Genomic DNA, 25,102 nt, shown 5'->3' with positions numbered 1-25,102 from the left:
AGTGCCAGGTACTCACATGCCCCCAGTGCCAAATATAGCCCCACCCATGTGCCAGGTACACATATACCCCCCCAGTGCCACATAGGCCCCCAGTGCCAGATATTCTCCCACAGTGCCAGGTACTCACATGCCCCCAGTGCCAAATATAGCCCCCCCATGTGCCAGGTACACATATACCCCCCCGGTGCCACATATGACCCCTCAGTGCCACATATGCCACCCCCCCTCCCGAAGTGCAAAATATGCTCCCCCTCCCCCTGTGCTGAATATGCTCCCCCAGTGCCAGTTAAATTCCCCCATCCACCCCCCCTGTTCCCCCGCTGTTTTGTGATGGAGGGACACGGAGGGCACAGCGCGCGCCTCTCCTGTGTCCCTCCTGCGTCTCCGGTTGGTCTGTTAAATGAAATGCCGGTTCGTGAGCCAATCAGAGCTCACGAACGGCACTTCATTTAATAGACCCGCCGGAGACGCAGGAGGGACACAGGAGAGGCGCGCGCTGTGCCCTCCGTGTCCCTCCATCACATCAGCGGAGGGAAGGAGGGAGAGAAGACAGCAGATTGACATGCGGATGGCTCGTCCGCATGTCAATCTGCGCTAAATCAGTGGCGGCGCCCCCGCAGCCCTGCACCTCCAAGCCACCGCGAAGGCTGCGGGGGCAGTAGTTACGCCACTGATTGAAACACCCACTCGCAGCACCTGGGAGCCTCCGCTTATGCACAAAGACACAACCATCGGATACACATCAGTAAAATGGCTGCTGCAAGTTAGACGCAGGAACCCTTGTTACGGTGTATGGGATCACAGACACACTTGCATTTGAGTTGCCACTCCCCGTTACTACCCATTCTCATACCTCCCAACATTCTGAACTTGAAAGGTGGAACTCTTTGCGCGTCGAAGCTGCGTGGCACCGGAAAGGGTGTATGGCCTAATAGAAAGGTGGCATGGCTTCGCGTGGGTGATCGCGAGCCACGCCTCCAATTTTCGTCACAGTGGGGGCACGGCCAGCTCTCTGTGAGCTGCTGGCCATGCCCCCAGTCCCTCTGGCTCACTGGAATAGACGCTGCTCTGCACTGAACAAAGCAGATCAGCGAGTGATCAGGAGCCTCCCTACTGCTCTCCCCCCCCCCCCCCCCCACACCTCACCCCACCCCACCGCGGGACACTGCGGCCCGCTGGAGGGACAGCGGGACAGACCCCAAAAAACTGTACTGTCCTGCGAAAATCGGGACAGTTGGTAGGTATGCATTCTGTCAATCACCCTGCAAATAATCCTCACTGCGTCTACTGTTGCAAGACCATCGCTGAACATGCGCAGTGCAATTTATATACATGCGTAGTGGCAAGAATTGCTCCAATATGTACAAATTCAACATTGCGTCCACCTCTAAATCAGGCCCATGTTGCAGAATTCTTTATCGTCTAGTGAAAAATGTACTATAGGGCAACAAAACATTGCTAAATAATTACAGTGAGCTATTTTCTGCCACCTCCACGCCACAGGTCACCAAGGCAGCCTCAGGCTCTGTACGTAGCTGCAATGACATTTCAGAGAAGCGGTTTCACCAGTTTGCAGCACCTGACACACCTCCTCCTGTCCCTGCACAGCAATGTCTCCATGTATCACTATGTACGTCCCATTGTATAATCCTCCATTCGGGAGGCCTGCTACAGTCAGACTGCGTGCTTGCACATAATCCCACTTGAATGGAGAAGAAAGCAGCAATATTATGATGATAGTGTAATGCTAATGCTGCTTAATGTGCACATTGATCTCAGCAGATGACAGCTGCAGCGGGGGGGAGAGGGGCATTAGAATAATCTGCGGGGTACTACAGGTGATCTGGCTGACGCTGCCACCTCTTACCCTGGTCACCTACTCTGTGGATTACTCGGGATCCCATTTGCCCAAAATCTGCAGCAGACGAGATCCCAAGGTGAGCCAATCATGTGCTGGGGGCGTGTCCTCATTGCCACAATTAACCCTATCTGTTTGCGGGTCTGATCTGCCTGAGAGGCAGCTCTTGCATGGGGAGGCCGTGCTGCTCATTGCTGCTTTTCCCTCTTGACAGCCGGTCGGAGCGGGGAGACGGGGATGGCTGCGGAGCGCTGCTAGAGCCGGCACAGTACTAAGGAATATAGTAGAACTCCGGAGCTGCGGTATATCACACTGCTACACTGCCCCTACACTGAGACCCCGACAAAGAGCCGGAGATGTTACATGTACGCTGCTCCGTGGCTTGTCTGCTGCTTCTCCTCCTCTGTCAGATGGGTAAGTGATGGAAGGATGATGCCTCTCTCCTATTGTGCCTGTGTGATCCTATGCCCCCTGATGTGGGGAGCAAGCCCTCACTTCATAAGTGATGCTGTGTATGATGCATTGCCCAGTGCACAGATTAGTGTGGGTGCTCAGGAGCAGAGCCTGGCTGTGGGAGGTCAGAGCCGGAGTATAGCTGATTGCATTGGAGATACAATAGCGGTCTTACCCAAACGCTGTTCTAAAACGAAGTGTTGCCTTTAAATGGAGACTTTCCATAGATATCTCCCCTTTACAGCGCTGTGTGCTTTGATGTTGCCATCCTAAAGATCATGTGGCCTTTGTGGTGGAAATAGGGGCTACATTGTGTATCCATTGGTATTATCTCTAGTGCACATGTCAATGGGTTGCAGCCAGGCAGCCCCTACAGTAGTCATTGCATTAGCGCTGTATGGGCAACATAAGTGGCGCATATCCATTTGGTGACTTTAATTGTGCAGCAGATGAGAAAGGTGATCTCTCGGGTGCAACATGTCTGTATCACTGCTTTCCTATTGTTAAAGCCCATACTGTGTGGTACATAGGAACCGAGTCTCATGCTGCCCTTCATTACCCCAGTGACTCTGGTCTGCCTACAAAATGCAGCGATACCACCTAACCCCAGTCCTGGGCCTGTGTATGTACTACTACTGTATATAAGTGCGGCTCACCTGCGGTCTCATCTTTCCCAGTATACGAGCTACGTGCTGCTTACCCCTCCTGTAGCCAAAGGATAAATCAGGTACATGGTTACTAATGGCAACGAAAGCTGCTTGAACTAAAGCCATTCAGTGAGCATTGTCTGTTAGCCAGATGGTGTGCACCAGTAAGCCAGCTCCCCATTATATAGTCATTTCAATTAATTCAAGTTTGCAATAGAACAGTTTCAAGATAGGGAACGGAAGCTTGTGGGTATAATGAATACTTGGCAAGAATAAGTATTCCCAACATCATTGCCGCTGTTTTAAAACATAGTTCTTTATAGCTAAATCATATTTGCTTACATTTCCTAAGATCATCAAATCTTCATTAGCAAACCTGTACTGCTATGTATTTATTGTCTAATTTTAGTACTGTAACAGACAGATAATTAGGTTTTGTAGAAGCCAGTGTATTGCTATTCTCCTCCGGTACATTGCCCACCATTTAATTATTCCTCCATTGACATAATTTACTGGCCACAGACAGTCTGGGCTCTTCATTTTGAAGATCATGTTCAGACAAAGAGCTGGGAGATGCGGAGTTTGTGCCTTATACACTCTGCCATTAAATATTTTATACAAAAATGGGCAGAAAATAGTATTTTTCGAAAACTAATCAATAAGATATAAAGCATTAAGAAACTTTTAACCCTATTTAACCCTATAATAATATATAAATTGCATGTAGTGTTAATATATCATTCTTACCAGTAGTTGTAGTCGTCTTCATTTTCTTTGTCCCAATATACAAATAATACTGTAAGAGAAAACAAGATTGTATATATGAATCTACTGTCACAGTTTATATTGTTGTCTAATATTCCCAGTCATTCTGTTGGAATGTACATCATCTTTGGTTGGCTGCAATAAGTTGCTCATTAAGGCGCCTTCTATATATTTTCTAAGGTCCATGGGCCTAATTCAGACCTGATCGCTTCTGTGCGTTTTCACACAGCGGGCAATTATCGATTGACTGCGCATGTGTATGCACCGCAATGCGCACGCCCATCACCAAAAAGCGACAAGCTGGTGCGAAAATTTCTATCGCACAGCCATTCGCAAGGTGATTGACAGGAAGAGGCCGTTTGTGGGTGGTAACTGGCCATTTTCTGGGAGTGTTAGGGAAAACGCAGGCGTTCCCAAGCCTTTTCTGGGTGGGTATATGACATCAGCACCGGCCCCCGATCAGCCTGTTCTCATGGCACTGTAGACTACACATACTGGAAAAACCATTCGATGGTGAGTGAGTTGTGAACGGATTTGCAGCTGTCCGCTGACTGAGGGACATTTTTCGCATTTAATTTCATGAACAAACAAATACATTTATGCAATGATGTCTACATGAAAGTCAACTCTCTTCCCTGGCCATGATGGGAACCGCCTCTATATCCCTGATCACCTCTTGGCCAGATTAGCATTCTAAAAATGTATGTGTTTGTCACCAAGAGGTGATCAGGGATATAGAGGCGAATGATGTCAGTGCTACTTCTGATGTGATGCACCTCAGGGTTCCCATCATGGCCAGGGAAGAGAGTTGACTTTCATGTAGACATCACATGCGATCGCACACTTTCACAGGGCAAATTTACACTCCCGCTTGGGAGCTTAAATATTACACATTTAATTTCATGAACAAACAAATACATTTATGCAATGATGTCTACATGAAAGTCAACTCTCTTCCCTGGCCATGATGGGAACCGCCTCTATATCCCTGATCACCTCTTGGCCAGATTAGCATTCTAAAAATGTATGTGTTTGTCACCAAGAGGTGATCAGGGATATAGAGGTGAATGATGTCAGTGCTACTTCTGATGTGATGCACCTCAGGGTTCCCATCATGGCCAGGGAAGAGAGTTGACTTTCATGTAGACATCACATGCGATCGCACACTTTCACAGGGCAAATTTACACTCCCCCTTGGGAGCTTAAATATTACACATTTAATTTCATGAACAAACAAATACATTTATGCAATGATGTCTACATGAAAGTCAACTCTCTTCCCTGGCCATGATGGGAACCGCCTCTATATCCCTGATCACCTCTTGGCCAGATTAGCATTCTAAAAATGTATGTGTTTGTCACAAGAGGTGATCAGGGATATAGAGGCGAATGATGTCAGTGCTACTTCTGATGTGATGCACCTCAGGGTTCCCATCATGGCCAGGGAAGAGAGTTGACTTTCATGTAGACATCACATGCGATCGCACACTTTCACAGGGCAAATTTACACTCCCCCTTGGGAGCTTATATATTACACATTTAATTTCATGAACAAACAAATACATTTATGCAATGATGTCTACATGAAAGTCAACTCTCTTTCCTGGCCATGATGGGAACCGCCTCTATATCCCTGATCACCTCTTGGCCAGATTAGCATTCTAAAAATGTATGTGTTTGTCACCAAGAGGTGATCAGGGATATAGAGGCGAATGATGTCAGTGCTACTTCTGATGTGATGCACCTCAGGGTTCCCATCATGGCCAGGGAAGAGAGTTGACTTTCATGTAGACATCACATGCGATCGCATACTTTCACAGGGCAAATTTACACTCCCCCTTGGGCAGCGACTATCTGATCGCAGGTCAACAAAATTAGCAGCACAGCGATCAGGTCTGTATTAGGCCCCATGTCCAGATTGAAATTTGTAATGCCCCAGCATATTGTACAACTGTTTCTAACCATAGCATCAGTGGTTAGTGTAACTAGTGAAAAGCTGAACAATTGAGATGAAATGGATGAGCCCAGCCTGAAGTCCTCCGTTCGTGATCAGAAGTATCTGCATTTCTCTTTGTAAAACCATTCCAAATTCTGCAGCTGATGGTAAAGGTGAAAGTTGTGCCCTGATTTCACAAAAGTAGAAAGGATTTTAAAAAAAAGCTTTGTCATGTGTTTGCAGGACATAATTTCTGCATATTTTCCTATCGTACTTTTCATATCAGCTTAAATATTACACATTTAATTTCATGAACAAACAAATACATTTATGCAATGATGTCTACATGAAAGTCAACTCTCTTCCCTGGCCATGATGGGAACCGCCTCTATATCCCTGATCACCTCTTGGCCAGATTAGCATTCTAAAAATGTATGTGTTTGTCACCAAGAGGTGATCAGGGATATAGAGGCGAATGATGTCAGTGCTACTTCTGATGTGATGCACCTCAGGGTTCCCATCATGGCCAGGGAAGAGAGTTGACTTTCATGTAGACATCATTGTATCTTATTGTAGGGTGCATGGTACATGTAGCTGAATAGGGGTTTCCTAGTATTCCAAACATCATGGATTAAGTAAACCATTTAAGATACCAGCATCCATTGATCAACAACCTTGTACCCCTGTAATCTCTCTGCAAATGTTATATCTGCCACACCTGCAGTGCACATAGGGGGTAATTCCAAGTTGATTGCAGCAGGAATTTTGGTAGCAATTGGACAAAACCATGTGCACTGCAGGGGAGACAGATATAACATGTGCAGAGAGAGTTAGATTTGGGTGTGGTGTGTTCAATCTGCAATCTAATTTGAAGTGTAAAAATAAAGCAGCCAGTATTTACCCTGCACAGAAACAAAATAACCCACCCAAATCTAACTCTTTCTGCACATGTTATATCTGCCTCCCCTGCGGTGCACATGGTTTTGCCCAATTGCTAAAAAAAAATCCTGCTGCGATCAACTTGGAATTACCCCCCATGGTTTTGCCCAACTGCTATCAAATTTGCTGCTGCGATCAACTCTGAATTAGACCCCATGGGGGTAATTCTGAGTTGATCGCAGCAGGAATTTTGTAAGCAGTTGGGCAAAACCATGTGCACTGCAGGTATGGCAGATATAACATGAGCAGAAAGAGTTAGATTTGGGTGGGTAATTTTGTTTCTGTGCAGGGTAAATACTGGATGCTTTATTTTTACACTGCAATTTAGATTGCAGATTGAACACATCGCACCCAAATCTAACTCTCTCTGCACATGTTAGATCTTCCTCCCCTGCAGTGCACATGGGGGGTCATTCCGAGTTGTTCGCTCGTTACCGATTTTCGCAACGGAGCGATTAAGGCAAAAATGCGCATGCGCATGGTTCGCAGTGCGCATGCAGTAAGTATTTTAGCACAAAACTTAGTAAATTTACTCACGTCCGAACGAAGAAATTTCATCGTTGAAGTGATTGGAGTGTGATTGACAGGAAGTGGGTGTTTCTGGGCGGAAACTGGCCGTTTTCTGGGAGTGTGCTAAAAAACGCAGGCGTGTCAGGGAAAAACGTGGGAGTGTCTGGAGAAACGGGGGAGTGGCTGGCCGAACGCTGGGCGTGTGTGTGACGTCAAACCAGGAACGAAACGGACGGAGCTGATCGCAATCTGTGAGTAGGTCTGGAGCTACTCAGAGACTGCTAATAATTTTCTATTCGCAATTCTGCTAATCTTTCGTTCGCAATTCTGCTAAGCTAAGATACACTCCCAGAGGGCGGCGGCCTAGCGTGTGCAATGCTGCTAAAATCTGCTAGCGAGCGAACAACTCGGAATGACCCCCTTGGTTTTGCCCAACTGCTAACAAAATTCCTGCTGCGATCAACTCAGAATTACCCCCCATGTACACTGCAGGGGGGGGCAGATATAATATGTACAGAGAGAGTTAGATTTGGGTGGGTTATTTTTTTTCTGTGCAGGCTAAATACTGGCTGCTTTATTTTTACACTGCAATTTAGATTTCAGTTTGAACACACCCCACCCAAATCTAACTCTCTCTGTACATTTTATATCTGCCCCCCCTGCAGTGCACATGGGGCCTAATTCAGACCTGATCGCTAGGGTGCGTTTTTTGCATCCCTGCAATCAGGTAGTCGCCGCCTACAGGGGGAGAGGGAAATTGCTGTGCAGGGGTGCGATCGCATGTGCAGGAGAGCTGCACAAACAGAAGTTTGTGCAGTCTCTGCACAGACCAGGACTTACTCTTCCAGTGCCAGAGCTGACGTCAGAAGCCCTCCCTTCAAACGCCTGGTCCCACCTGCGTTTTTCCGGACACTCCTCTAAAATGGTCAGTTGCCATCCACAAACAGCCTCTGCTTTTCTTACACCATCCCGGTGCTCCCCGTTGCTGCCGACTGATGCGCCTGCGCAATGCGGTGCATACGCTTGCGCAGTTCAGACCTGATTGCATGCTGTACGAAAACGCAGCCTAGCGATCAGGTCTGAATTAGGCACATGGTTTTGCCCATTAGCTAACAAATTTGCTGCTGCGATCACATCTGAATTAGGCCCAAAGAGTGGATGTTGTATCTGCAATCTAGGTCTCGATTAAGATTGAGTTGGATCCCCGGAGGATTGGTCAGTTGTGTACCCAGTTCTACTGCTAGGAAGGTTCATGTAACATGAAATATGGCCTATTGCTCAGACAAGGTGCAACTAATTTTTTCCTGTCCGTAAAATAGTATCATTAATGTCAGTGGATGAATTACCTTGTGTGGGCAGACTACTATAATAATATAATACAGATATGACTATAAATGAAAAAAGCATGGAAGCTACCGACACTGATGTCAATAGAGCAGTTGTCAAAGAAGCAAAAAAAAAAAAGAAGAGTTTACAATCATATGGTTCTTTTTTTTTTCAATACGTTGTTTAGTTTTGGTAATACGCATATTTTCAAATGTAATACATTTTACCCAATATAGATATTTTTGTAAGTGAGTAACCAACTTCTTTTTTTTGCTGTATGCAAAGAAAAACTTGCTGTATGGTATTGGGGAGTTCAAACAATGGGGCAGATGTATTAAACCTGGAGAATGCATAAAGAAGTGATAAAGCGGTGATAAATGCAAGGTGATAATGCACCAGCCAATCAGCTCCAATATGTAAATTGACAGTTATGAGCTGATTGTCTGGTGCATTATCACCTTGCATTTATCACTTCTTTATCCCTTCTCCAGGCTTAATACATCTGCCCCAATGTGTGAAAAACCATTCAATGATACAAATGATTTTAACAAGTTACATGGAAAAGTATTTTTATATATTTTTTTAAATGGAACATGAGGTAGTTTCTGTATTAGGTAATTTGAAAGCAGATTTTTTTCATTTTTATCAATCCTTTGTAATTGAGCCCAGCTGGTCATAAAGTGATTATTCCCTCAATATGAATTGTCAGACATTGATTTATACAGCATACAGAATAATAACAACAAACATTTATGGCTGTATACAGCATACAGAATACGTATTTAAAATTGCAGGTACAAAAGAGTCCATGGTAAATCGGTTACAAGCTGTTACTATAGCTTAAGGACAAAGCCAGTTGGCAGCTGTGCAAAAAGTGCAGAGAAACTATGCACATCCGGACATAATTTATAATATGTTAGGTAAAATCAACTGAGGTGCAATCAAGTTAAACCTGACAGTTAAAAAAGGAGGTTTGAAAATTTAACATTTTCACTTTACATTTATAATGTAATATTTTTTTTCTTTAATGGAATACATAAACGTCATTGAAAGCAACATTGGGAGACATTTACTAAGCAGTGATAAGAGCGGAGAAGTGAGCCAGTGGAGAAGTGCCTATGGCAACCAATCAGCACTGAAGTAATATCTATAATTTGCATACTATAAAATGATACAGAGCTGCTGATTGGTTGATGGGGCAACTTCTCCACTGGCTCATTTCTCTGCTCTTATCACTGATTCGTAAATGTCCCCCATTGTCACATAGTAAATCACAATAGGTTTTGGGATAGGACAGAGTGTCACATCACAATGGGGTTTCCTAGTGGTTCTGAAGCGCAATGCAGCACCATTACCCCCTTAACTCCCTACTTATACCTATGTATTGCTGAGCACACCAGGGACAGATATGCGGTGTACCCTATAGTGAGCAGGGCACACTTCACAATAGTCCTGACAGGTGGCACAGTGTGGGCGATGTGGTCCATCACTGCTTCCCTCTGATGTTTATGATGTGTTGTCCTGAGAACGGATGTGGCCATTTGATGCTTGGCGAGTGACAGCATCATGTTGGTATTTGCCATATTCCCAGAGGGTAGCCCCTCGTACATCAGCTCTGTATGACCTGATTTGACTTCAAGGGCTCCTCCTATTAGCAGAGTATTGTAAAAATATAGACTCTTTTCAGAGTGTTCAGAGAGTTCAGCACAGTTATCATACAGTGATCCCACAGTCTGATGCATATACATATTTCAGTAGGTTGTGCTGCTGCTATTTAGTGCCCTAGTAGTAGTGCCCTGGGCTGGCAACCCCCGCCACCTGCCCCCGATACACATGTTGTCATGACATGATGGGTGCCAAGCCATGCACATTTCTACGTAGTGGAGTGCGATCAGGGTAGCTAATATGCTACCCTCTCCGGCATTGTGCACAGTGGGCATTCACAAAATGCGTTATATCCTTGCTGCTTATAGAAGAGGAGAATAACTGGTATTTTACCACCCTTATACCCTCTTTTATACGCTTACACCCTTACCCTCCCTCCTTGATGTATACAGTTCCCCCCCCACATACACACACTGATGTGTATTTGTTCCTCTATTTTTCATATTATCGGGATATTCAATTTTGCCCAAAGAGACATCGGGAGTAAACACCCCTGATGTTTCTTCTGGTGTTGCGGTAGGGCTATTCGATTAGCTCGGCCGGTAAAAAGAGCATTTACACCCGTAAACACACAGGCTCAGTGAAACCTGTGTGTTTTCGGGTGAAATAGCACCATTTTCGGATTGTAACCGGGCTGTTAGCGGGGATTTTGCTTCGCCTGCCGGAGGCAGGTGAAACAAAATCCCTGATAAGATGCGGCATGCACCGGCTTATCGGGGCTAATTAGATAGCACCCCCCGGCGATACATTACACCCGACAGCAAGACGGGGAATTTGAATATCCCAGTAAGTTGGAAAATGCACTCGCAATATGACTAAAATTGTTGATTAACTGCTTGTGACTGCCAATAAACAGGAAGCATAAAGAAGTCATGAGACAGCTAAAGAGAATTAAATGAGAACATATAGTGGAACAAACCGTGGGGGGGGGGCAGAGACAGGATATACAGTAGGAGAGAAAATATATGGGTGCAGACATCTAGAAATAACAATCCCAGCTCCGCATATCACAGAGATTTTAATTTAATAATGCAGAATGCCTAGCACCTCAGCATTTGCCACGCTAGTGCCTTGTTTGTGGTGTCCTTTATAAATGCCAATACATGCCCAATGCTGCCCACATTATTCGCTGCCAGTCATCAAGCCTTTAGCCAAAATGGGATTCTGAGATTGGTAGCTTGCATCATTTTCTAAAACTTGTATCTCGCACAACGACTAGAGAGTGTTACCTACCTATATCTGTAAGAAAGTTATTAGATACAGCACTTTAATTGGATAATGTGGGCCACAGAGTAGTTATAACCTGTTAGAAGTAGACTTGTATAATGTGAATGAGACAGTATTCTTATCACCATGGACACCCTGACTCATGTAATTAAATGTCACCAAACTGAGATGAAATATTTGGATTGGGTATTTTTATTAAGATTTTATAAAGATACATGCAAAGTACAATTCATTCAGAAATTAGATATTTAAAATACCAGTAGTTACAGTAAATACAATTTAATTTCATTGTTATTTATCATAGTTTAGACTCATATTTTTTCAGTAAATAAATGAATTGTATTGTGTAAGGACCCAACTCCACCACAAAGTCTGTTGCAAACCCCAGTATCTAAGGTCCATACACACTGGGTGAGTTTGAGCTCAAAGTAGCTTTTTTGGCATTTTGAGCTACTTTGAGCTCAAACTCTGCCAGTGTGTATGGCCGGACGATGAGCACTGATGCGCGCTCCCGTATCATCGCCAACCGCCGCTATCCATCGGGCTGTTTTACCAGCCGAGCGAACCATTTTCCACAGACTCCTACTGTGGAAAGTGCTTCACCCCTGTGAACATCGCTGGGCACAGTGAAAGTAGCTCAGTGTGTATGCCGTGAGCGTTTTTCCTGCCAGCGATGTTCACATCATCGCTGTGCATACACGCTGGGCAAAAACGCCCAGTGTGTAAACCTGGATGCTTTAGCGGAAATCTAGGCCATCTATGGAAGAAAGATTTAGCATTGTGCTATTTTCCATTTAGTAATGAAGTCCTGCGCTTTTGTCCAGTATCCCACTGTAGAAGGATGCGTTGTATAGGTCTATGAAGACAAAGCAATATATATTATTCAACTGTAATTCATTCAGACACTTAGATAGTTATGAAATATTTATAACAAGAAGACAAGAAAACACAGCTCCTCATAGCTGGTTTTGCAGTGTTCTTTGTGATATATTTATACAACATAAACAAATAAATGTAACTGTGTGGCTACAGAAGTATATCCATAGAAACATAAGTGGTGACAGATGGGTTTGTATGTAGAATTCATTAAACTTTGACAAAATTGGTATTATACTTCTTTAACTCTTCAGCTATAGTAAAATTGTTAGCGCAAGCTATTAATAGAGATGAGATAATCCATAGTTACCTACTTTGCTGCCTCCTCCTCCGGGAGGAGGCAGCGTTGTAGGTGTATGGGGGGCGTGGCCGGCACAGGACAGGCGGTCTGGGGGCGTGGCCGGCAGCAGGATGGGCGGTCCGGGGGCGTAACATCAGGGTCGCGTCATCATGACTCCGCCCCCCGCTGTGCTGTGCCGAGAAACGAGCCGCTGCATAGCGGGGGGCGGAGCTACGATGACGTGATTCAGCGCGAATCGCGTCATCGGACCCCCTCGGGCCACCCGCTTGTTCTCTGCTGCGGGCGGCTGAGGGGGAAAGCGGGAGGCTTGCCCACCTTTCCGGGGGGCCGGGAGGGTCACCCGATTTTCGGGAGCCTCCCGGCCATTCCGGGAGGGTAGGCAAGTATGAGATAATCTCCCACAGTGGTGTTGACAAATTCATTCCCTAAATTGGTAAAAAAATGTATTTCTCAATCAAGTGTTTATAAATCTTACTAAAACAATTAAATAATCAGTGCTAAAGAATTAAATATTACTAGTAATTCTAGTATAAATAAGTATATATAACTGCTTTCTCATATTAAGAAAATATTTAAAAAGCTGGCCTTATAATAATCTGTTTGACAAGGGTGTAGATACCATAGGTGCAGGTAGTGCAGCTGCTATGGGGCCCAGAGCTGAGAGGGGCCACCCCCCCTGTCACAGTTTACATGTGTTATATACATTTTTCCCCATTGGGTGGTATGTAGGGGTCCTTCCAAACTTTTTACTTGCAACATATCTAGGTATGCCCCTGAACCTGCTTATTGTAGTGTAGTATAAAATGAACTGGCAGGCATTATGATGTTATATAATATGAACCGGGGCACTGTAATGATGCACAATGTGAACGGGGACACTATTTATAATAATGTGAATTGGGGGTACTGTGCGGCATAATGTGAACTGGCAGCTCTGAAATGTGACCGAGGGTGAACTTAAGCACTACTGTGATTCATAAAAGAAACTAGGGCACTACTATGGGGCATAATATTAAATAAGGCACTACTATGGTTCAGAAAATGAACTAGGGCTATTATATGGCATAACATTAACAAATGCTGCAGAGAAGTGTCTCTCTAGAAGCATTGGGACAGGGGCTCCTTCAGAATGTTGCTATGGGGTCCACAAAGTTCTGGCTATGCCCCTGCTGTTTGAGGTAGGTGTGTTACAGTAAGCTAAGATGTGTCCTCAAAATATGTTGAATTTAAAAAGTAATATACGTTATAAAGTGTAGTGAAATAATCTCATTTCACTATTTTCTTCGCTACCAGGGAGCCATCATCACCCTCACTCCCTTTCCGCTAATAACATTGTTTAGCAGCGCCATGCCCTGCCTGATTTTAAAAGGGTGAAATGCGCTCTGCACTTTTACCGATATTATGCTAAAACAGCCTGCTGTTGCCATGTTACCATTCCGTGAATACATGCCATGCACATGTGCACGGCATCTCTTCACATTAAGGCGAGAGGTTGGGGGAAGCTGCTGGACACGCCTCATTAGTGGCGTAGATGGCCGGTCAGCCACACCCTATTTTTGAGCATGCGCTGAAGGCACACACATGCATGTTGCCCTTGCATCCCTGTATGCTGCCCTGCATGCATGCTAGCGATAATACTATTATTATCTACCTTAACTACTGTAACCTCCTCCTCGCAAGCTACCCCCGATTTTGCCTTTACCCTCTTCAGTCCATTCTGAATGCTGCTGTACATCTTATTTCCCTTTCACCTACCATCCTTGGGCTTCCCCCTCTATTACCTGTATCACTGGCTTCCTATCCCACTCAAGATCCAGCTCAAACTTCTCACCATCTCATATAAAGCTCTTATTCACTCCTCTCCCTCTCATATATCTACAGTACTCTCATTTCTACTCACACCCCTTCCCGCCTCCTTCTCTCTCCTCTTCATCACTTCCTCTTATCCACCCTGGTTACCTTCTATTACAGGTTATGCAGGTGCGAGCAGAATTAGCGTACCATAAAGTAATTAAATCTACTTATAAATATTCTTCTACAATACCTATGTAAAAACAAAAATGATACACATATTTTCTTCTAAATACATATTCAATCCATATGCTATACTGTATACTATTCATAGATGACATGGCTGATTTATAAAGTACACAGCTCTTCCTGTTTTCATAACGCATGAGGGTATGTTGAAAATGTTTCATTACTTGGATATCAAGTCCCTTTTTTTGGAAATAGATGTGATATGAGACTGAGGGGGAGACGTATCAAACCTTGGAGACTGATAAAGTGTAAAGCGATAAAGTACTAACTAACTGCTATTTTACAGGCTGCATCTAAAAAAATGACAGGAGCTGATTGGTAGGTACTTTATCTCTCTCCGTTCTTTCCCTGTCCAAGGTTTGATACATCTCCCCTTGAGAGAAATGCCCTAACTTTGCCCCAGTTATAGAAGGGTATCAGCTATACCCCTTTTCCACTGGCCAAATAACCTGGGTTATTGTCGGGTCGGGCTTCAGTGGAAATGGCTCCCAAAAAAATAACCCGGGTCTAGTGACTCGACAATCCGCTCAGGAAATGAGCAGGGTTGAACATGGGTAGGACCCAAGTTATGCGGCAGTGGAAACGGACCCTACCCAGGTTATGTGACCTAGGTAACGTTTCTACACGGTGACTGGAGCTTCTGGAGCACTTGCAGATGATATCTGAAGCCAGGTCCGACCCGGGTTGAACCCGTGTTCAAAATACTGGGTTTGACCTGTATTTTTTGGTGGAAAGGGGGTATTAGTCAAATAACAGCTACTTACTGGATAATAATATATTGGCCAAATATTTGCCTGAGGAATCCGGTGTACTGCGTTTTCACACTGATCTGAAGATCTGGATTTGGCAGAAACGTTACAAGTTCATGGAGTCACTATGTCAAAAATGTAGACTTATACGGGTGATAATGGTCTTTTAATGCTACACATTGGGTCCATTAATATGAGCAGAGTGGCAACGTATCCACCCACATATGCTTTATTGTAGGGAGCTAGGGCTCCTTGTCACATGGCTAGAAAACATCTCAGTTGAGCATCTGTGGAATGAGATGGAACAAGCTATTCAGAATAGAGGACCATCACCAGCTGCTTTGTAACACTTACAGGGCATTATGCAGTCAAAATGAACCAGCATCCCTGTAATGCACTTTAATCTCAATTATGAGATCATGTCATAATTAATTGAGGCTGTGGGCATATATGTGAGTACATTGTAAGCAGATATACAGGTAGTTCATAAAGTGATCTCTCAATGTATTTTCTATTTATGTTTTCACCAATGTTAAATCTAAAAAGTAATATACTTTATAAAGTGTAGTGAAATAATCTCATCTCACTATTTTCTTCGCTACCAGGGCGCCATCATCACCCTCACTCCCTTTCATCTTCTTGCTGTCCTTTAAATCCACTGTCTAGTTGTCATCCCTGGGGCATGTAAAGCATAATCCCCGATAAGTGCTGGCATCTGGGATAGGAGCACGACATATCGGGGCTAATTGGATAGCCCCGGCGAACCAACTGGCTAATTGGATACCCCCTTAGGTTTCTAACTAAATTCACATTAAAGCGAGAGACACAGAGAATCTGATCTCTTGGACTGAAACCATGTCATCCAAAGACATTGCTTTTCTCTTAGACTCATTAACAACACATATGGGGGTTGATTCAGTTAGGGGCGAGTCGGAGTGTGCGCATATGCAGAACTTATGCTAACTCCATACTTGTTGGTTTTATGCTTGCAGCCTCATTAGGCTGTAGACAAAAATCTGTGGTGAGAAGTGGGCGAGATGAGGTGCCAATGCCGGTGTCTCTTTCCCATGTCTATTTCTCTAGATGTAAGGAGCCGCAAGTGCCAGAGACACACTGGTTTGGTGCATACCCCTCATTCTCTTTGTGGAAATTCACATTCATATAACCATGCTGAAGGTATAAGGCTTTGTTTCCACAACCACTGCCATAAATGCTTTAAATAAATGATCCGCCCTGCTCCTAAAGGAAAAGCCCAACATTAGCACCCCTGCAGGTACCGCAGTGATCACATGTAATATCCATGCATAAAAAGGGGCACATTTCCATAAAAGTCACAGATGGCGTTTCCCCTGTTGGGGGTTATTTTCCTAAATGACCCTTTATAAATACACAAAATGCATGTGGAGATTTAGAACTAAAATAGGGAGTATTACAAATATTGTATCTTGTTTACAATTAACTAGAACAATGTCCTGTATGATTTCATTTTATGCTCTCTTTCCTCAGTTTTACTCTGGAAAATGGCTGTTCCTTTTGTAGCGACATACTAAGGAGTTATCAATAAAATAACATTTCAGAAGGCCACATTTGATTTCAGCCGATGATAGCAGGCGCTGGTGTTTTCATTGTGAGAAGAAGGTTTCCAGGGGGTCATAAACAATGGCTTGATGAATGCTGCTCTCAGCTCTTGTTCTTTGTTCTTCTCACACTACTTTGCGCCCTTTCAGTGCAAGGCTTTATTGATAAATTTCTTGTATTATTCTTTTGTCTGGCATCACTTGGATTAGATGCATGCTGGGATTAAATGTGTTCACTGGGTGCCAATAGTATGGCAAACGATACAGTTCATTTTACAAAAAAGAAATATTCCCCTTCACCATTGCACCCTTCATCTGAAGGTCACTAGATCACTAAAATTAATTGTTTTAGATCTCAAATGATACAGATTTTAGTCAAGGAGATGTTTCCAAGTTAGTCCCGATATCTGTGTTTTAATATTGAATCTAAATAAATTCACTAGTCACCTAAATTTAATAGCAAATTATGAAAGTATAAAAGAAAATTACCATATTTGTTAATTTCAGCTGATTTATTAAAATGCAAATATGAAGAACATTTATCATGAGGCTTTAAACATGTCTATTGAGAAATAATTTACAGATGTGTTCTGGGTGGTCTCCTGAAACCAATCATGGCTCTTCATTTTAATGTTGCTGTTTGCAATCTCCAATTCCTATTGGTTGAAAGGGGATGTTCGAAACTTTATTTTAGTAAAATAGTCATTAACATTTATGTATGGAAAATGTAAATTGTTAAATGTCCTGAGGAAGTTTAATGTGCTGTTCATTTTTTGAAACTAGAAATAAAATAATTACAAAAAAATATCCTAAATGTAAAGGAATTTCTAAAGAATTTTCGGTGTGCTCTAAAGCTGGTGCCACAACCAGCAAAACACGCCATGTTATGTAAAACCACTGGCGTTTGCTACCATAGAAGAAATGTGGACTCCACATGACCTGCACACATTTGTGCTGATTCTTTGAGTTGAGTAGGTCACAGAGTGGTCGTGTTTGTGTCATACTTGCCTACTTTGGGAATTAGTTTCAGAGAGATTTTGGTAGGTAGTTGTGGCGCGCCATTGAGGGGGCATGTCATGCTCTGCCAAAATGGTGTATCTACATCTACCTATGGGTGTTTCCTGTAGTGCTATTTCCCCCTGAGCCCCCACTCTTCATTTCTCTACCTCCCCCCATTGCAGTTTCATTAGCCCCCTGAGTGTCCCCTCTCCCATAGCAGTGTTATCAGCCCTACTCTCCATGTCTGCCTTCCTCTCTCCCTTGCCTCTCTCCCTCCCCCCTTAGCAGCATCATCTCCCCCTGAACTCCCACAATCCATGTCTCTGCCTTCCCCCCCATAGCAGTATCATCTTTCCCTGAGCCCCACTCTCCATGTCTTTGCCTCCTTCCTCATAGTAGTATCATCTCCCTCTGAGCCCCACTCTCCATGTCTCTGCCTCCTTACCCGTAGCAGTATCATCTCCCCCTGAGCCCCCAGTCTCCATGTCTTTGCCTCCTTCCCCATAGTAGTATCATCTCCCTCTGAGCCCCACTCTCCATGTCTCTGCCTCCTTACCCGTAGCAGTATCATCTCCCCCTGAGCCCCCAGTCTCCATGTCTTTGCCTCTTTCCCCATAGCAGTATCATCTCCCCCTGAGCCACCAGTCTTCATGTCTCTACCTCCTTCCCCATAGCAGCATTATCTTCCTCTGAGCCCCCACTCCCCATGTCTCTACCCCCCTCTCATAGCACTGTTGTCAGCCCCCAGAGTCCCCACTCTTCATATCTCTCTGTCCCAAACCCCTATCCCCCCCAGCAGTGTTATCAGTCCCCAGAGTCCCTACTCTCCATACCTATTTGCCCCAAACGCCTACACCTTCACCAACAGTGTTATCAGTCCCTACCAGAGTCCTCACTTTCCATATCTATCTGCCACCCCCACCCCCCAGCAATGTTATCAGTCCCTAGATTCCCCCCTCTCCATACAGTATCCCTAGGTCTTATCTTGTTGCTGTCAGTATGTGGTGACTTGGGCAGGTCCAGCAGCTGCTGCTTCATATTTGCGCTATATGTGTCTGGCACTAGCAGGTTGAGCACAGGCAGTTCAGCCGGAAGAAGGAAGTGGAACACTTCCTGTCTAGGATGAGAGCAGGCTGAGCAGAGCAAGGAGGTTGTGTAGTGTGGGGCTGCTGCTGCCTTGGTGCTGGCTGACATCCCCTATTATTCCCGACTGGGCAGTGAGGAATCCAGGGTTTTTGGGGAACTTGGCAGAAGACTCCTCAGGATGCAGTAGGGTAGGCAGCTATGGTTTATGTGACTCTACAAAAGTCTATTTTATAGCCTTATGCTAATGCCAGTTACCATTTGGTTGATGCAAGGGTCCATTGGGCTTCAAGCAGGGAGCTGTTTTTCCACCATCATTAGCATCTGCACTTGCTCCATTCCCATGCTAGGCGTAAGAGAATCATCTGAAACAGAATTCCCTTCCCCATTTCCACAACTCAGAATAGCATGGACCTCTAGCTACACGCCCACGACGCTCCTATGTCACGTCCCTGACAAAAGATGTATTAAACATCTGAAACGTTGGCATTAAATCTACTGTACGTGTGTCAGATAGTTATTAACTGTATGGAACCCATGGAGTACAGCCCACTTTTCTGCTTCTGTTAAGGACCATGTGATTGTTCCCAGAAGAGCACCTATTTTATATATGTATGGCTCTGATGCCTTCCTACGGTGTATCACACAAATATAGCAATCAAGGTAGAGGCGGCACTCCAGAGACTTCTTTATAGTAGAAAATTAGGGGTCTATTTACTAATACTTGGAGAAAGATAAAGTGGATGGAGATTAAGAAGCAGCCATCTAGCTCCTAACTGTCATTTTTCAAACAGCCTGCAACATGGCAGTTATTCTGAACAGATATATATATAAGAGGGGAAGTAAAACAGCGGCACTCACGGATTTTGTAAAAATATATCAATCAGGTGTAATGAAAAGTCGTCACAGGAAACCAACGTTTCGGGGCTCGCAGCCCCCTTGTCAAGGCGTGTACAATGTGTAAAGTAGCCCAATTACCTTTTAAAGCTTAAGAAACAATATATGTATGAAAGCGCTACACTGAATAGTGTGTGTCGGTTATCCAACCCTCCTAGTCTTTACAAATTAATTCCTCCCAAAGATGGACTGCTGCCCTCAAATAATTGGGGTGTTGAATCCCAATAATTTATAGCACAAGAAACAGAAAAATGTATTGAAAGCGCTGTCCAAATTTAAAGAGTATTTTATTAAAATTAATTTTTAAAAAACAAAAATAAATACATCCACATTAAATATTAATCCAAAAGGTGTCTATTATTAATGAGTCCAATAATGGACATAAAGTATTTCAAGGACTCCTTTTGTCCCTGTGATACTTCTTAAAGACACAACTGTGCACAGTGGATACAATTTTAATATGACCTAAACATCTCATTAAAAGACAACAAATGTATCTATAGCTTATAAGGGTAATACCACAATTGATTCCCCCACAATATGCATCAATTAAGATAAACTACTTGACAGCCTTTCTGAATAAATTAATGAACCTTCCTAATGATTAAATGATCAGTGAACCACAGTCCCAGTTTTATAATATAAATCTATGATAATTAATGATCACTAAAAGTCCTTCCACTGGGAAGATCATAAAACTCCGGAAGTTCAATATTACTAGAATTAGAACATACTCATTATTTGGAGCAAACAACGATTGCTAATCAGTGGATTATCCTCCCCGGGAGTACTCAAACCGGGTACCTGGTGTTCCCTCACGGGCGTCCCCGTGTCTTTAATATGAGAATAATTTATCTAAATTCCACTTTGGTAATAGCATTTACCATGCTCCCTTATAGATGCAGTTCTTTATCGGGCTGTATAGAGTTTAAATTGGTTGTGTCTCACCATGTATTTGCGGCTGCGTCTCCTAATTGGGCATGAGTTCTATTCCATGCGCACTGCACCGTCTTTCTGCCGTTAGTGATCCGGCGACCACCTCGTAGTTTCCGGCAGAGTATTCTCCACGGTTGCGCCTCTCGTTGGATCTTTGCCTCTATCTTGTAGATGTACCTTGCTGCCGTCCAGAGTATAGTGGCCCGCCTCCCGCTGTCCAGGTCGCGCTGTCAGCATTCACTGCAGACCTCAGGATAACGGCTGTATTCTCGGCTGGGCTCACCGTGTCACATCTACTTGGAATGGCAAATTTAGGTGCCCTTATTGGACGCTCCTATGCCGCTTTCAGAAACTGATGTCCACACTGCTCGGGAGCAACTCTTGACGCGTTTCTCAGCCAAATTGCAGCGGCTGTTTCCTCAGAAGAAACGACGTGTCAGAAACTCCATTCTGGAACTACCAAAGAATCGTTTGCACGGAACTCGTATATGAATCCCGCCTGGCTGCATATGTATGTCTAAATAGGGTATGCCATAAAACGTATGTTGTTGGAGCAAAGTGCTCATTTAATTGTCGTAACCAGGTGACTATAAATATAAAACATAAATGAAGGAATTAGATGTCCAACTGGTATAGATGCATCTGAACAAATGTAGTGGAAATGCCTTGTAATATGGAGGGGGTAGAGACTGCAAGCTATATGTTAGGAATCTAGGATATAACACTGGATCGATTGAAATTGATATGTAGCTACCTATGTACATTTACTTTGTCTCAACAACCTAGTCTAATAAAACCCACTTAAAAGTTGTTGGCAGAACCTAATCCAGAGCCCTGCATCTTGACTGTATAGCAACTCCCTTTCTTGCTATGAGTGCTGCTGTATGAATAAAACTACATGGACGTGTTGTAAGTAATCTGTCCCTTGAAGAAGAGCCCATCCCCGAATCACCAATACATTTGTATTACAATACAGGACAGGGAAAAGTAAATAGATAGAAAAAGGATAAGAAAGCAGAAAATGTCTTACAGAGTAGCATACAAGAAAACGTAGAGGGTGATAGTACGAAGGGCCTGGAAGCAATTGGTGTCCTTCTCTTAGAAACTATTCCACTGGATCTTCTCATTCACTCCATTCGGATGGAAAGTCTCCAGTCTGAATATCCAGCGAGCCTCCATCTTCAATAGTCTGCCTCCACGATCACCGCCTCTTAGACTGGATGGAATATGGTCTATTAGCATATATCTCAATGCATTCACACTATAGCCCTTCTCCACGTAGTGGTGTGCTACAGGTTGATCAGAGCTCTTGTTCTTTTTAGCTGCTTTAATGGCAGATCTATGCTGGGCCATTCTTTGACTTAAAGTTGTGGTCGTTTTGCCTATGTAATTGAGGCCGCAAGGGCATGTGATCAAGTATATTACGGGGGTCATTCCGAGTTGTTTTCTCGCTAGCAGTTTTTAGCAGCCGTGCAAGCTCATTGTCGCCGCCCACCGTGGAGTGTATTTTCGCTTTGCAGAAGTGCGAATGCCTGTGCAGCAGAGCGCCTGCAAAACATTTTTTTTTGCAAAACAAGACCAGCCCTGTACTTACTCTTCGTGTGCGTTGATCTAACGTTGGAGGGTTGGCTTTTGACATCACACACCCGCCCAGCGTTCGCCCAGCCACGCCTGCATTTTCACTGGCACGCCTGCGTTTTTCTAAGCACTCCCTGAAAACGTTCAGTTGACACCCAGAAACGCCCCCTTCCTGTCAATCTTCTTGCGGCCGCCAGTGCGAATGAAAACATCGCTAAATCCTGTGCAAAACCACAAAGGACTTTGTACCTGTACGTCACGCGTGCGCATTGCTGTGCATACGCATGCACAGAAATGCCGATTTTTAGCCTGATGGCTGCACTGCGAACAACGGCAGCTAGCGATCAACTCAGAATGACCCCCTACATGCGTGGTAGTGCAATTCATTACATGCTGTAGTTTGTAAATATGGTTACTCCTCGGGTGTTTGAAGGAAGGTTCAGTGACCATGTTTTTGCAAGTGGTGTACCCCAGACATTTATAGGTGCCTGGGGGTTTAGATAAAAAAAATTGTAGACAAAGTCTGAACAAAGCCCGTAATATCGGGATGTACTATGATATCCTTAATGTTTCTTGCCCTCGTAAAGCAATTCATGGGCCTCTTCTTCTTGAAGCACTGTAATTTAGTATCCGTGGCCACGGGTGTAGTATGGCTGACCGGCGGTCAGCTTACCGATGCCGGGATCCCGGCAGCATACCGACGCCGGGATCCCGGCGGGGAGGGGCGAGTGCAGCAAGCCCCTTGCGGGCTCGCTGCGCTCGCCACACTGCGGGCTCGGTGGCGACCTACGGTCGCCACAGGTTCTATTCCCACTCTATGGGTGTCGTGGACACCCACGAGTGGAAATAGTCCCTGTTGGTCGGCATGCCGACCATCGGGATAGTGAGGGGTTGGGTTGCTGGAGGAGGTCATGTAACTGTTGGTCTCCCGACCGCCGGTCACATGAATACCACCCGTGGCCACTATGGGCCATAGAGCTCTGGTGGCTCTCTGGATGACTGGGCTTGGATGCTAAATTTACTCTTCCATGGTATAATCTCCTTGTTTTTCTTAGATTTGGTAATAAGTAGAGAAGATCTGTTCATCATGGCGACTTCTTGTTTTTGCCTTAGGAGGTTGGTTCTATTGTATCCACGGGCTGTGAATTTGTTGATTACTGCATCCAACTGCACCTCTAAAGTATCCCTGTTGCTGTGAATCCTGGCTGCCCTGATCATTTGGGATATCGGGAGCCCCTTAATGAGAGGTTTGGGGTGATGGCTGCTACCCAACAGTAGTGTGTTTTTGTCCGTCGGTTTGGCATACACCGTGGTACTGATTGTATTGTCCAACGTGATTTGTACATCCAAGAAGGTGATGGTGTTGAGGTCACTTTGATATGTAAATTGAATGTAGGAAGCTGCCTGGTTGATGTCCTCCATCATATTTTAAAACAATTCTTCGCCACCGGTTCACAGCATAAATATATCGTTGATATACCTGCAATAAGTCAGGGTGTGCCTAGATTTAGCCTGATTTTCAAAGAACAACCTATGTTCTTCACAGAACATGAATGTGTTGGCATAGGAATGTGCAACGTTACTGCCCATGGCACACCCTGCCTGCTGGAGGTAGAATTTTGCGTAGAACAAGAAGTAGTTTCTCTTTAATGTTAACTCCAAAAGTTGTATAAAGCAGTCTAGGTCCAGATCCTGCATATTTTCCTTGCTGAGGAATTCCCTCATAGCCTCTAGACCTTCTGCATGTGGGATACTGGTGTATAGGCTGCAGACGTCCATGACACACATCCGTGTACCAGTGGGGATTATGGTAGCCTTGTCCAGAAGCAGTAAGAAATCTGTTGTATCCTTGATGAAGGTCAGTTGTTTGACCACCAGTGGTTGTAATATGCAGTCCAAAAATTGGGAGATCGGTTGATACAGTGATGCTCTTGACGATATTATTGGCCTTCCAGGCATTCTCACTTGGTCCTTATGAATTTTAGGGACCATAAAGAGGATTGGAACAACAGGGTGGTCTTGTTTGAGTGCTTTATGGATTTTTTGAGAAAGCAATTTCCTGTTCAATGCTATGTCCAGGATCTCATCCAGTTCTTTCTTGTACTTTAGTATAGGGTCAGCAGACAACTGGCTATACGTTTGAGCATCCGACAACTGCCTTAGGATTTCAGCTCTATAGTCATCCAAATTTTGGATGACCAGGCCCCCACCTTTGTCCGCTTGACGGAAAATAACATCTCTGTATCCTCCCAAGTATTTCAATGCTGTTCTTTCTTGTTTTGTCATGTTGTTACGTTGAGATGAAGGTGTCGCGTTGTAGCGTGTGACAGAATTGTCTAAGAGGCGGATGAAAGTTTTTAAAGAATGATTGGAGGACTGGGGATCAAATTTAGATGTGGAACGCTGGACCAAGAATCTGTCATAGATAGTGGAAGAGTCCTCTGACGGTTGATGTTGAAACGTTCCTGTAGCCGGAGTTTGCGGGAAAAGTGATGTAGATAAGTCTTCCATGTAAATTTGTTGTGTATGCTTGTTGGAATATACGTTAAGCCCTTGTTTAAAACTGTAATTTCCACTGGAGTGAATTGTCTAGTGGAGAGATTGAAAACTAAGTCTTCTTTTTTCCTGTGGTGTTTCTGCTGCCTCTTGTTTTGGCCCCCTCTATGGGTGGGCGTCCTTTTACGTTGGAATTCTTTGGAGTAACAGCTGTCCCGCCTAAAGGGACTCCACTTATAGAACT

At 44.3% G+C, this 25,102-nt stretch overlaps 1 protein-coding gene across 6 annotated transcripts in view; it reads left to right on the top strand.

Moving 5' to 3' along the window:
* The first annotated feature begins 1,781 nt into the window (after window positions 1-1,781).
* The window catches only part of PTPRZ1 (protein tyrosine phosphatase receptor type Z1), a 368,376-nt gene continuing 345,055 nt past the window's right edge, over window positions 1,782-25,102 (top strand). For 2 of the 6 annotated variants that reach the window (XM_063927198.1, XM_063927197.1), the window contains exon 1: window positions 1,803-2,272. In XM_063927198.1, the coding sequence (XP_063783268.1) occupies window positions 2,215-2,272 (58 nt within the window). In that variant the 5' untranslated portion in view covers window positions 1,803-2,214. Of the gene's footprint in view, window positions 2,273-25,102 lie in introns of all 6 variants that reach the window. The other 4 variants (XM_063927195.1, XM_063927194.1, XM_063927193.1 and 1 more) reach the window with 3 other exon arrangements.

The sequence above is a fragment of the Pseudophryne corroboree genome, chromosome 6 (assembly GCF_028390025.1).
Source record: "Pseudophryne corroboree isolate aPseCor3 chromosome 6, aPseCor3.hap2, whole genome shotgun sequence".
NCBI lineage: Eukaryota > Metazoa > Chordata > Amphibia > Anura > Myobatrachidae > Pseudophryne > Pseudophryne corroboree.
The sequence above is the reverse complement of the archived record's forward strand: the minus strand, read 5'-3'. Positions and strand labels throughout refer to the sequence as shown.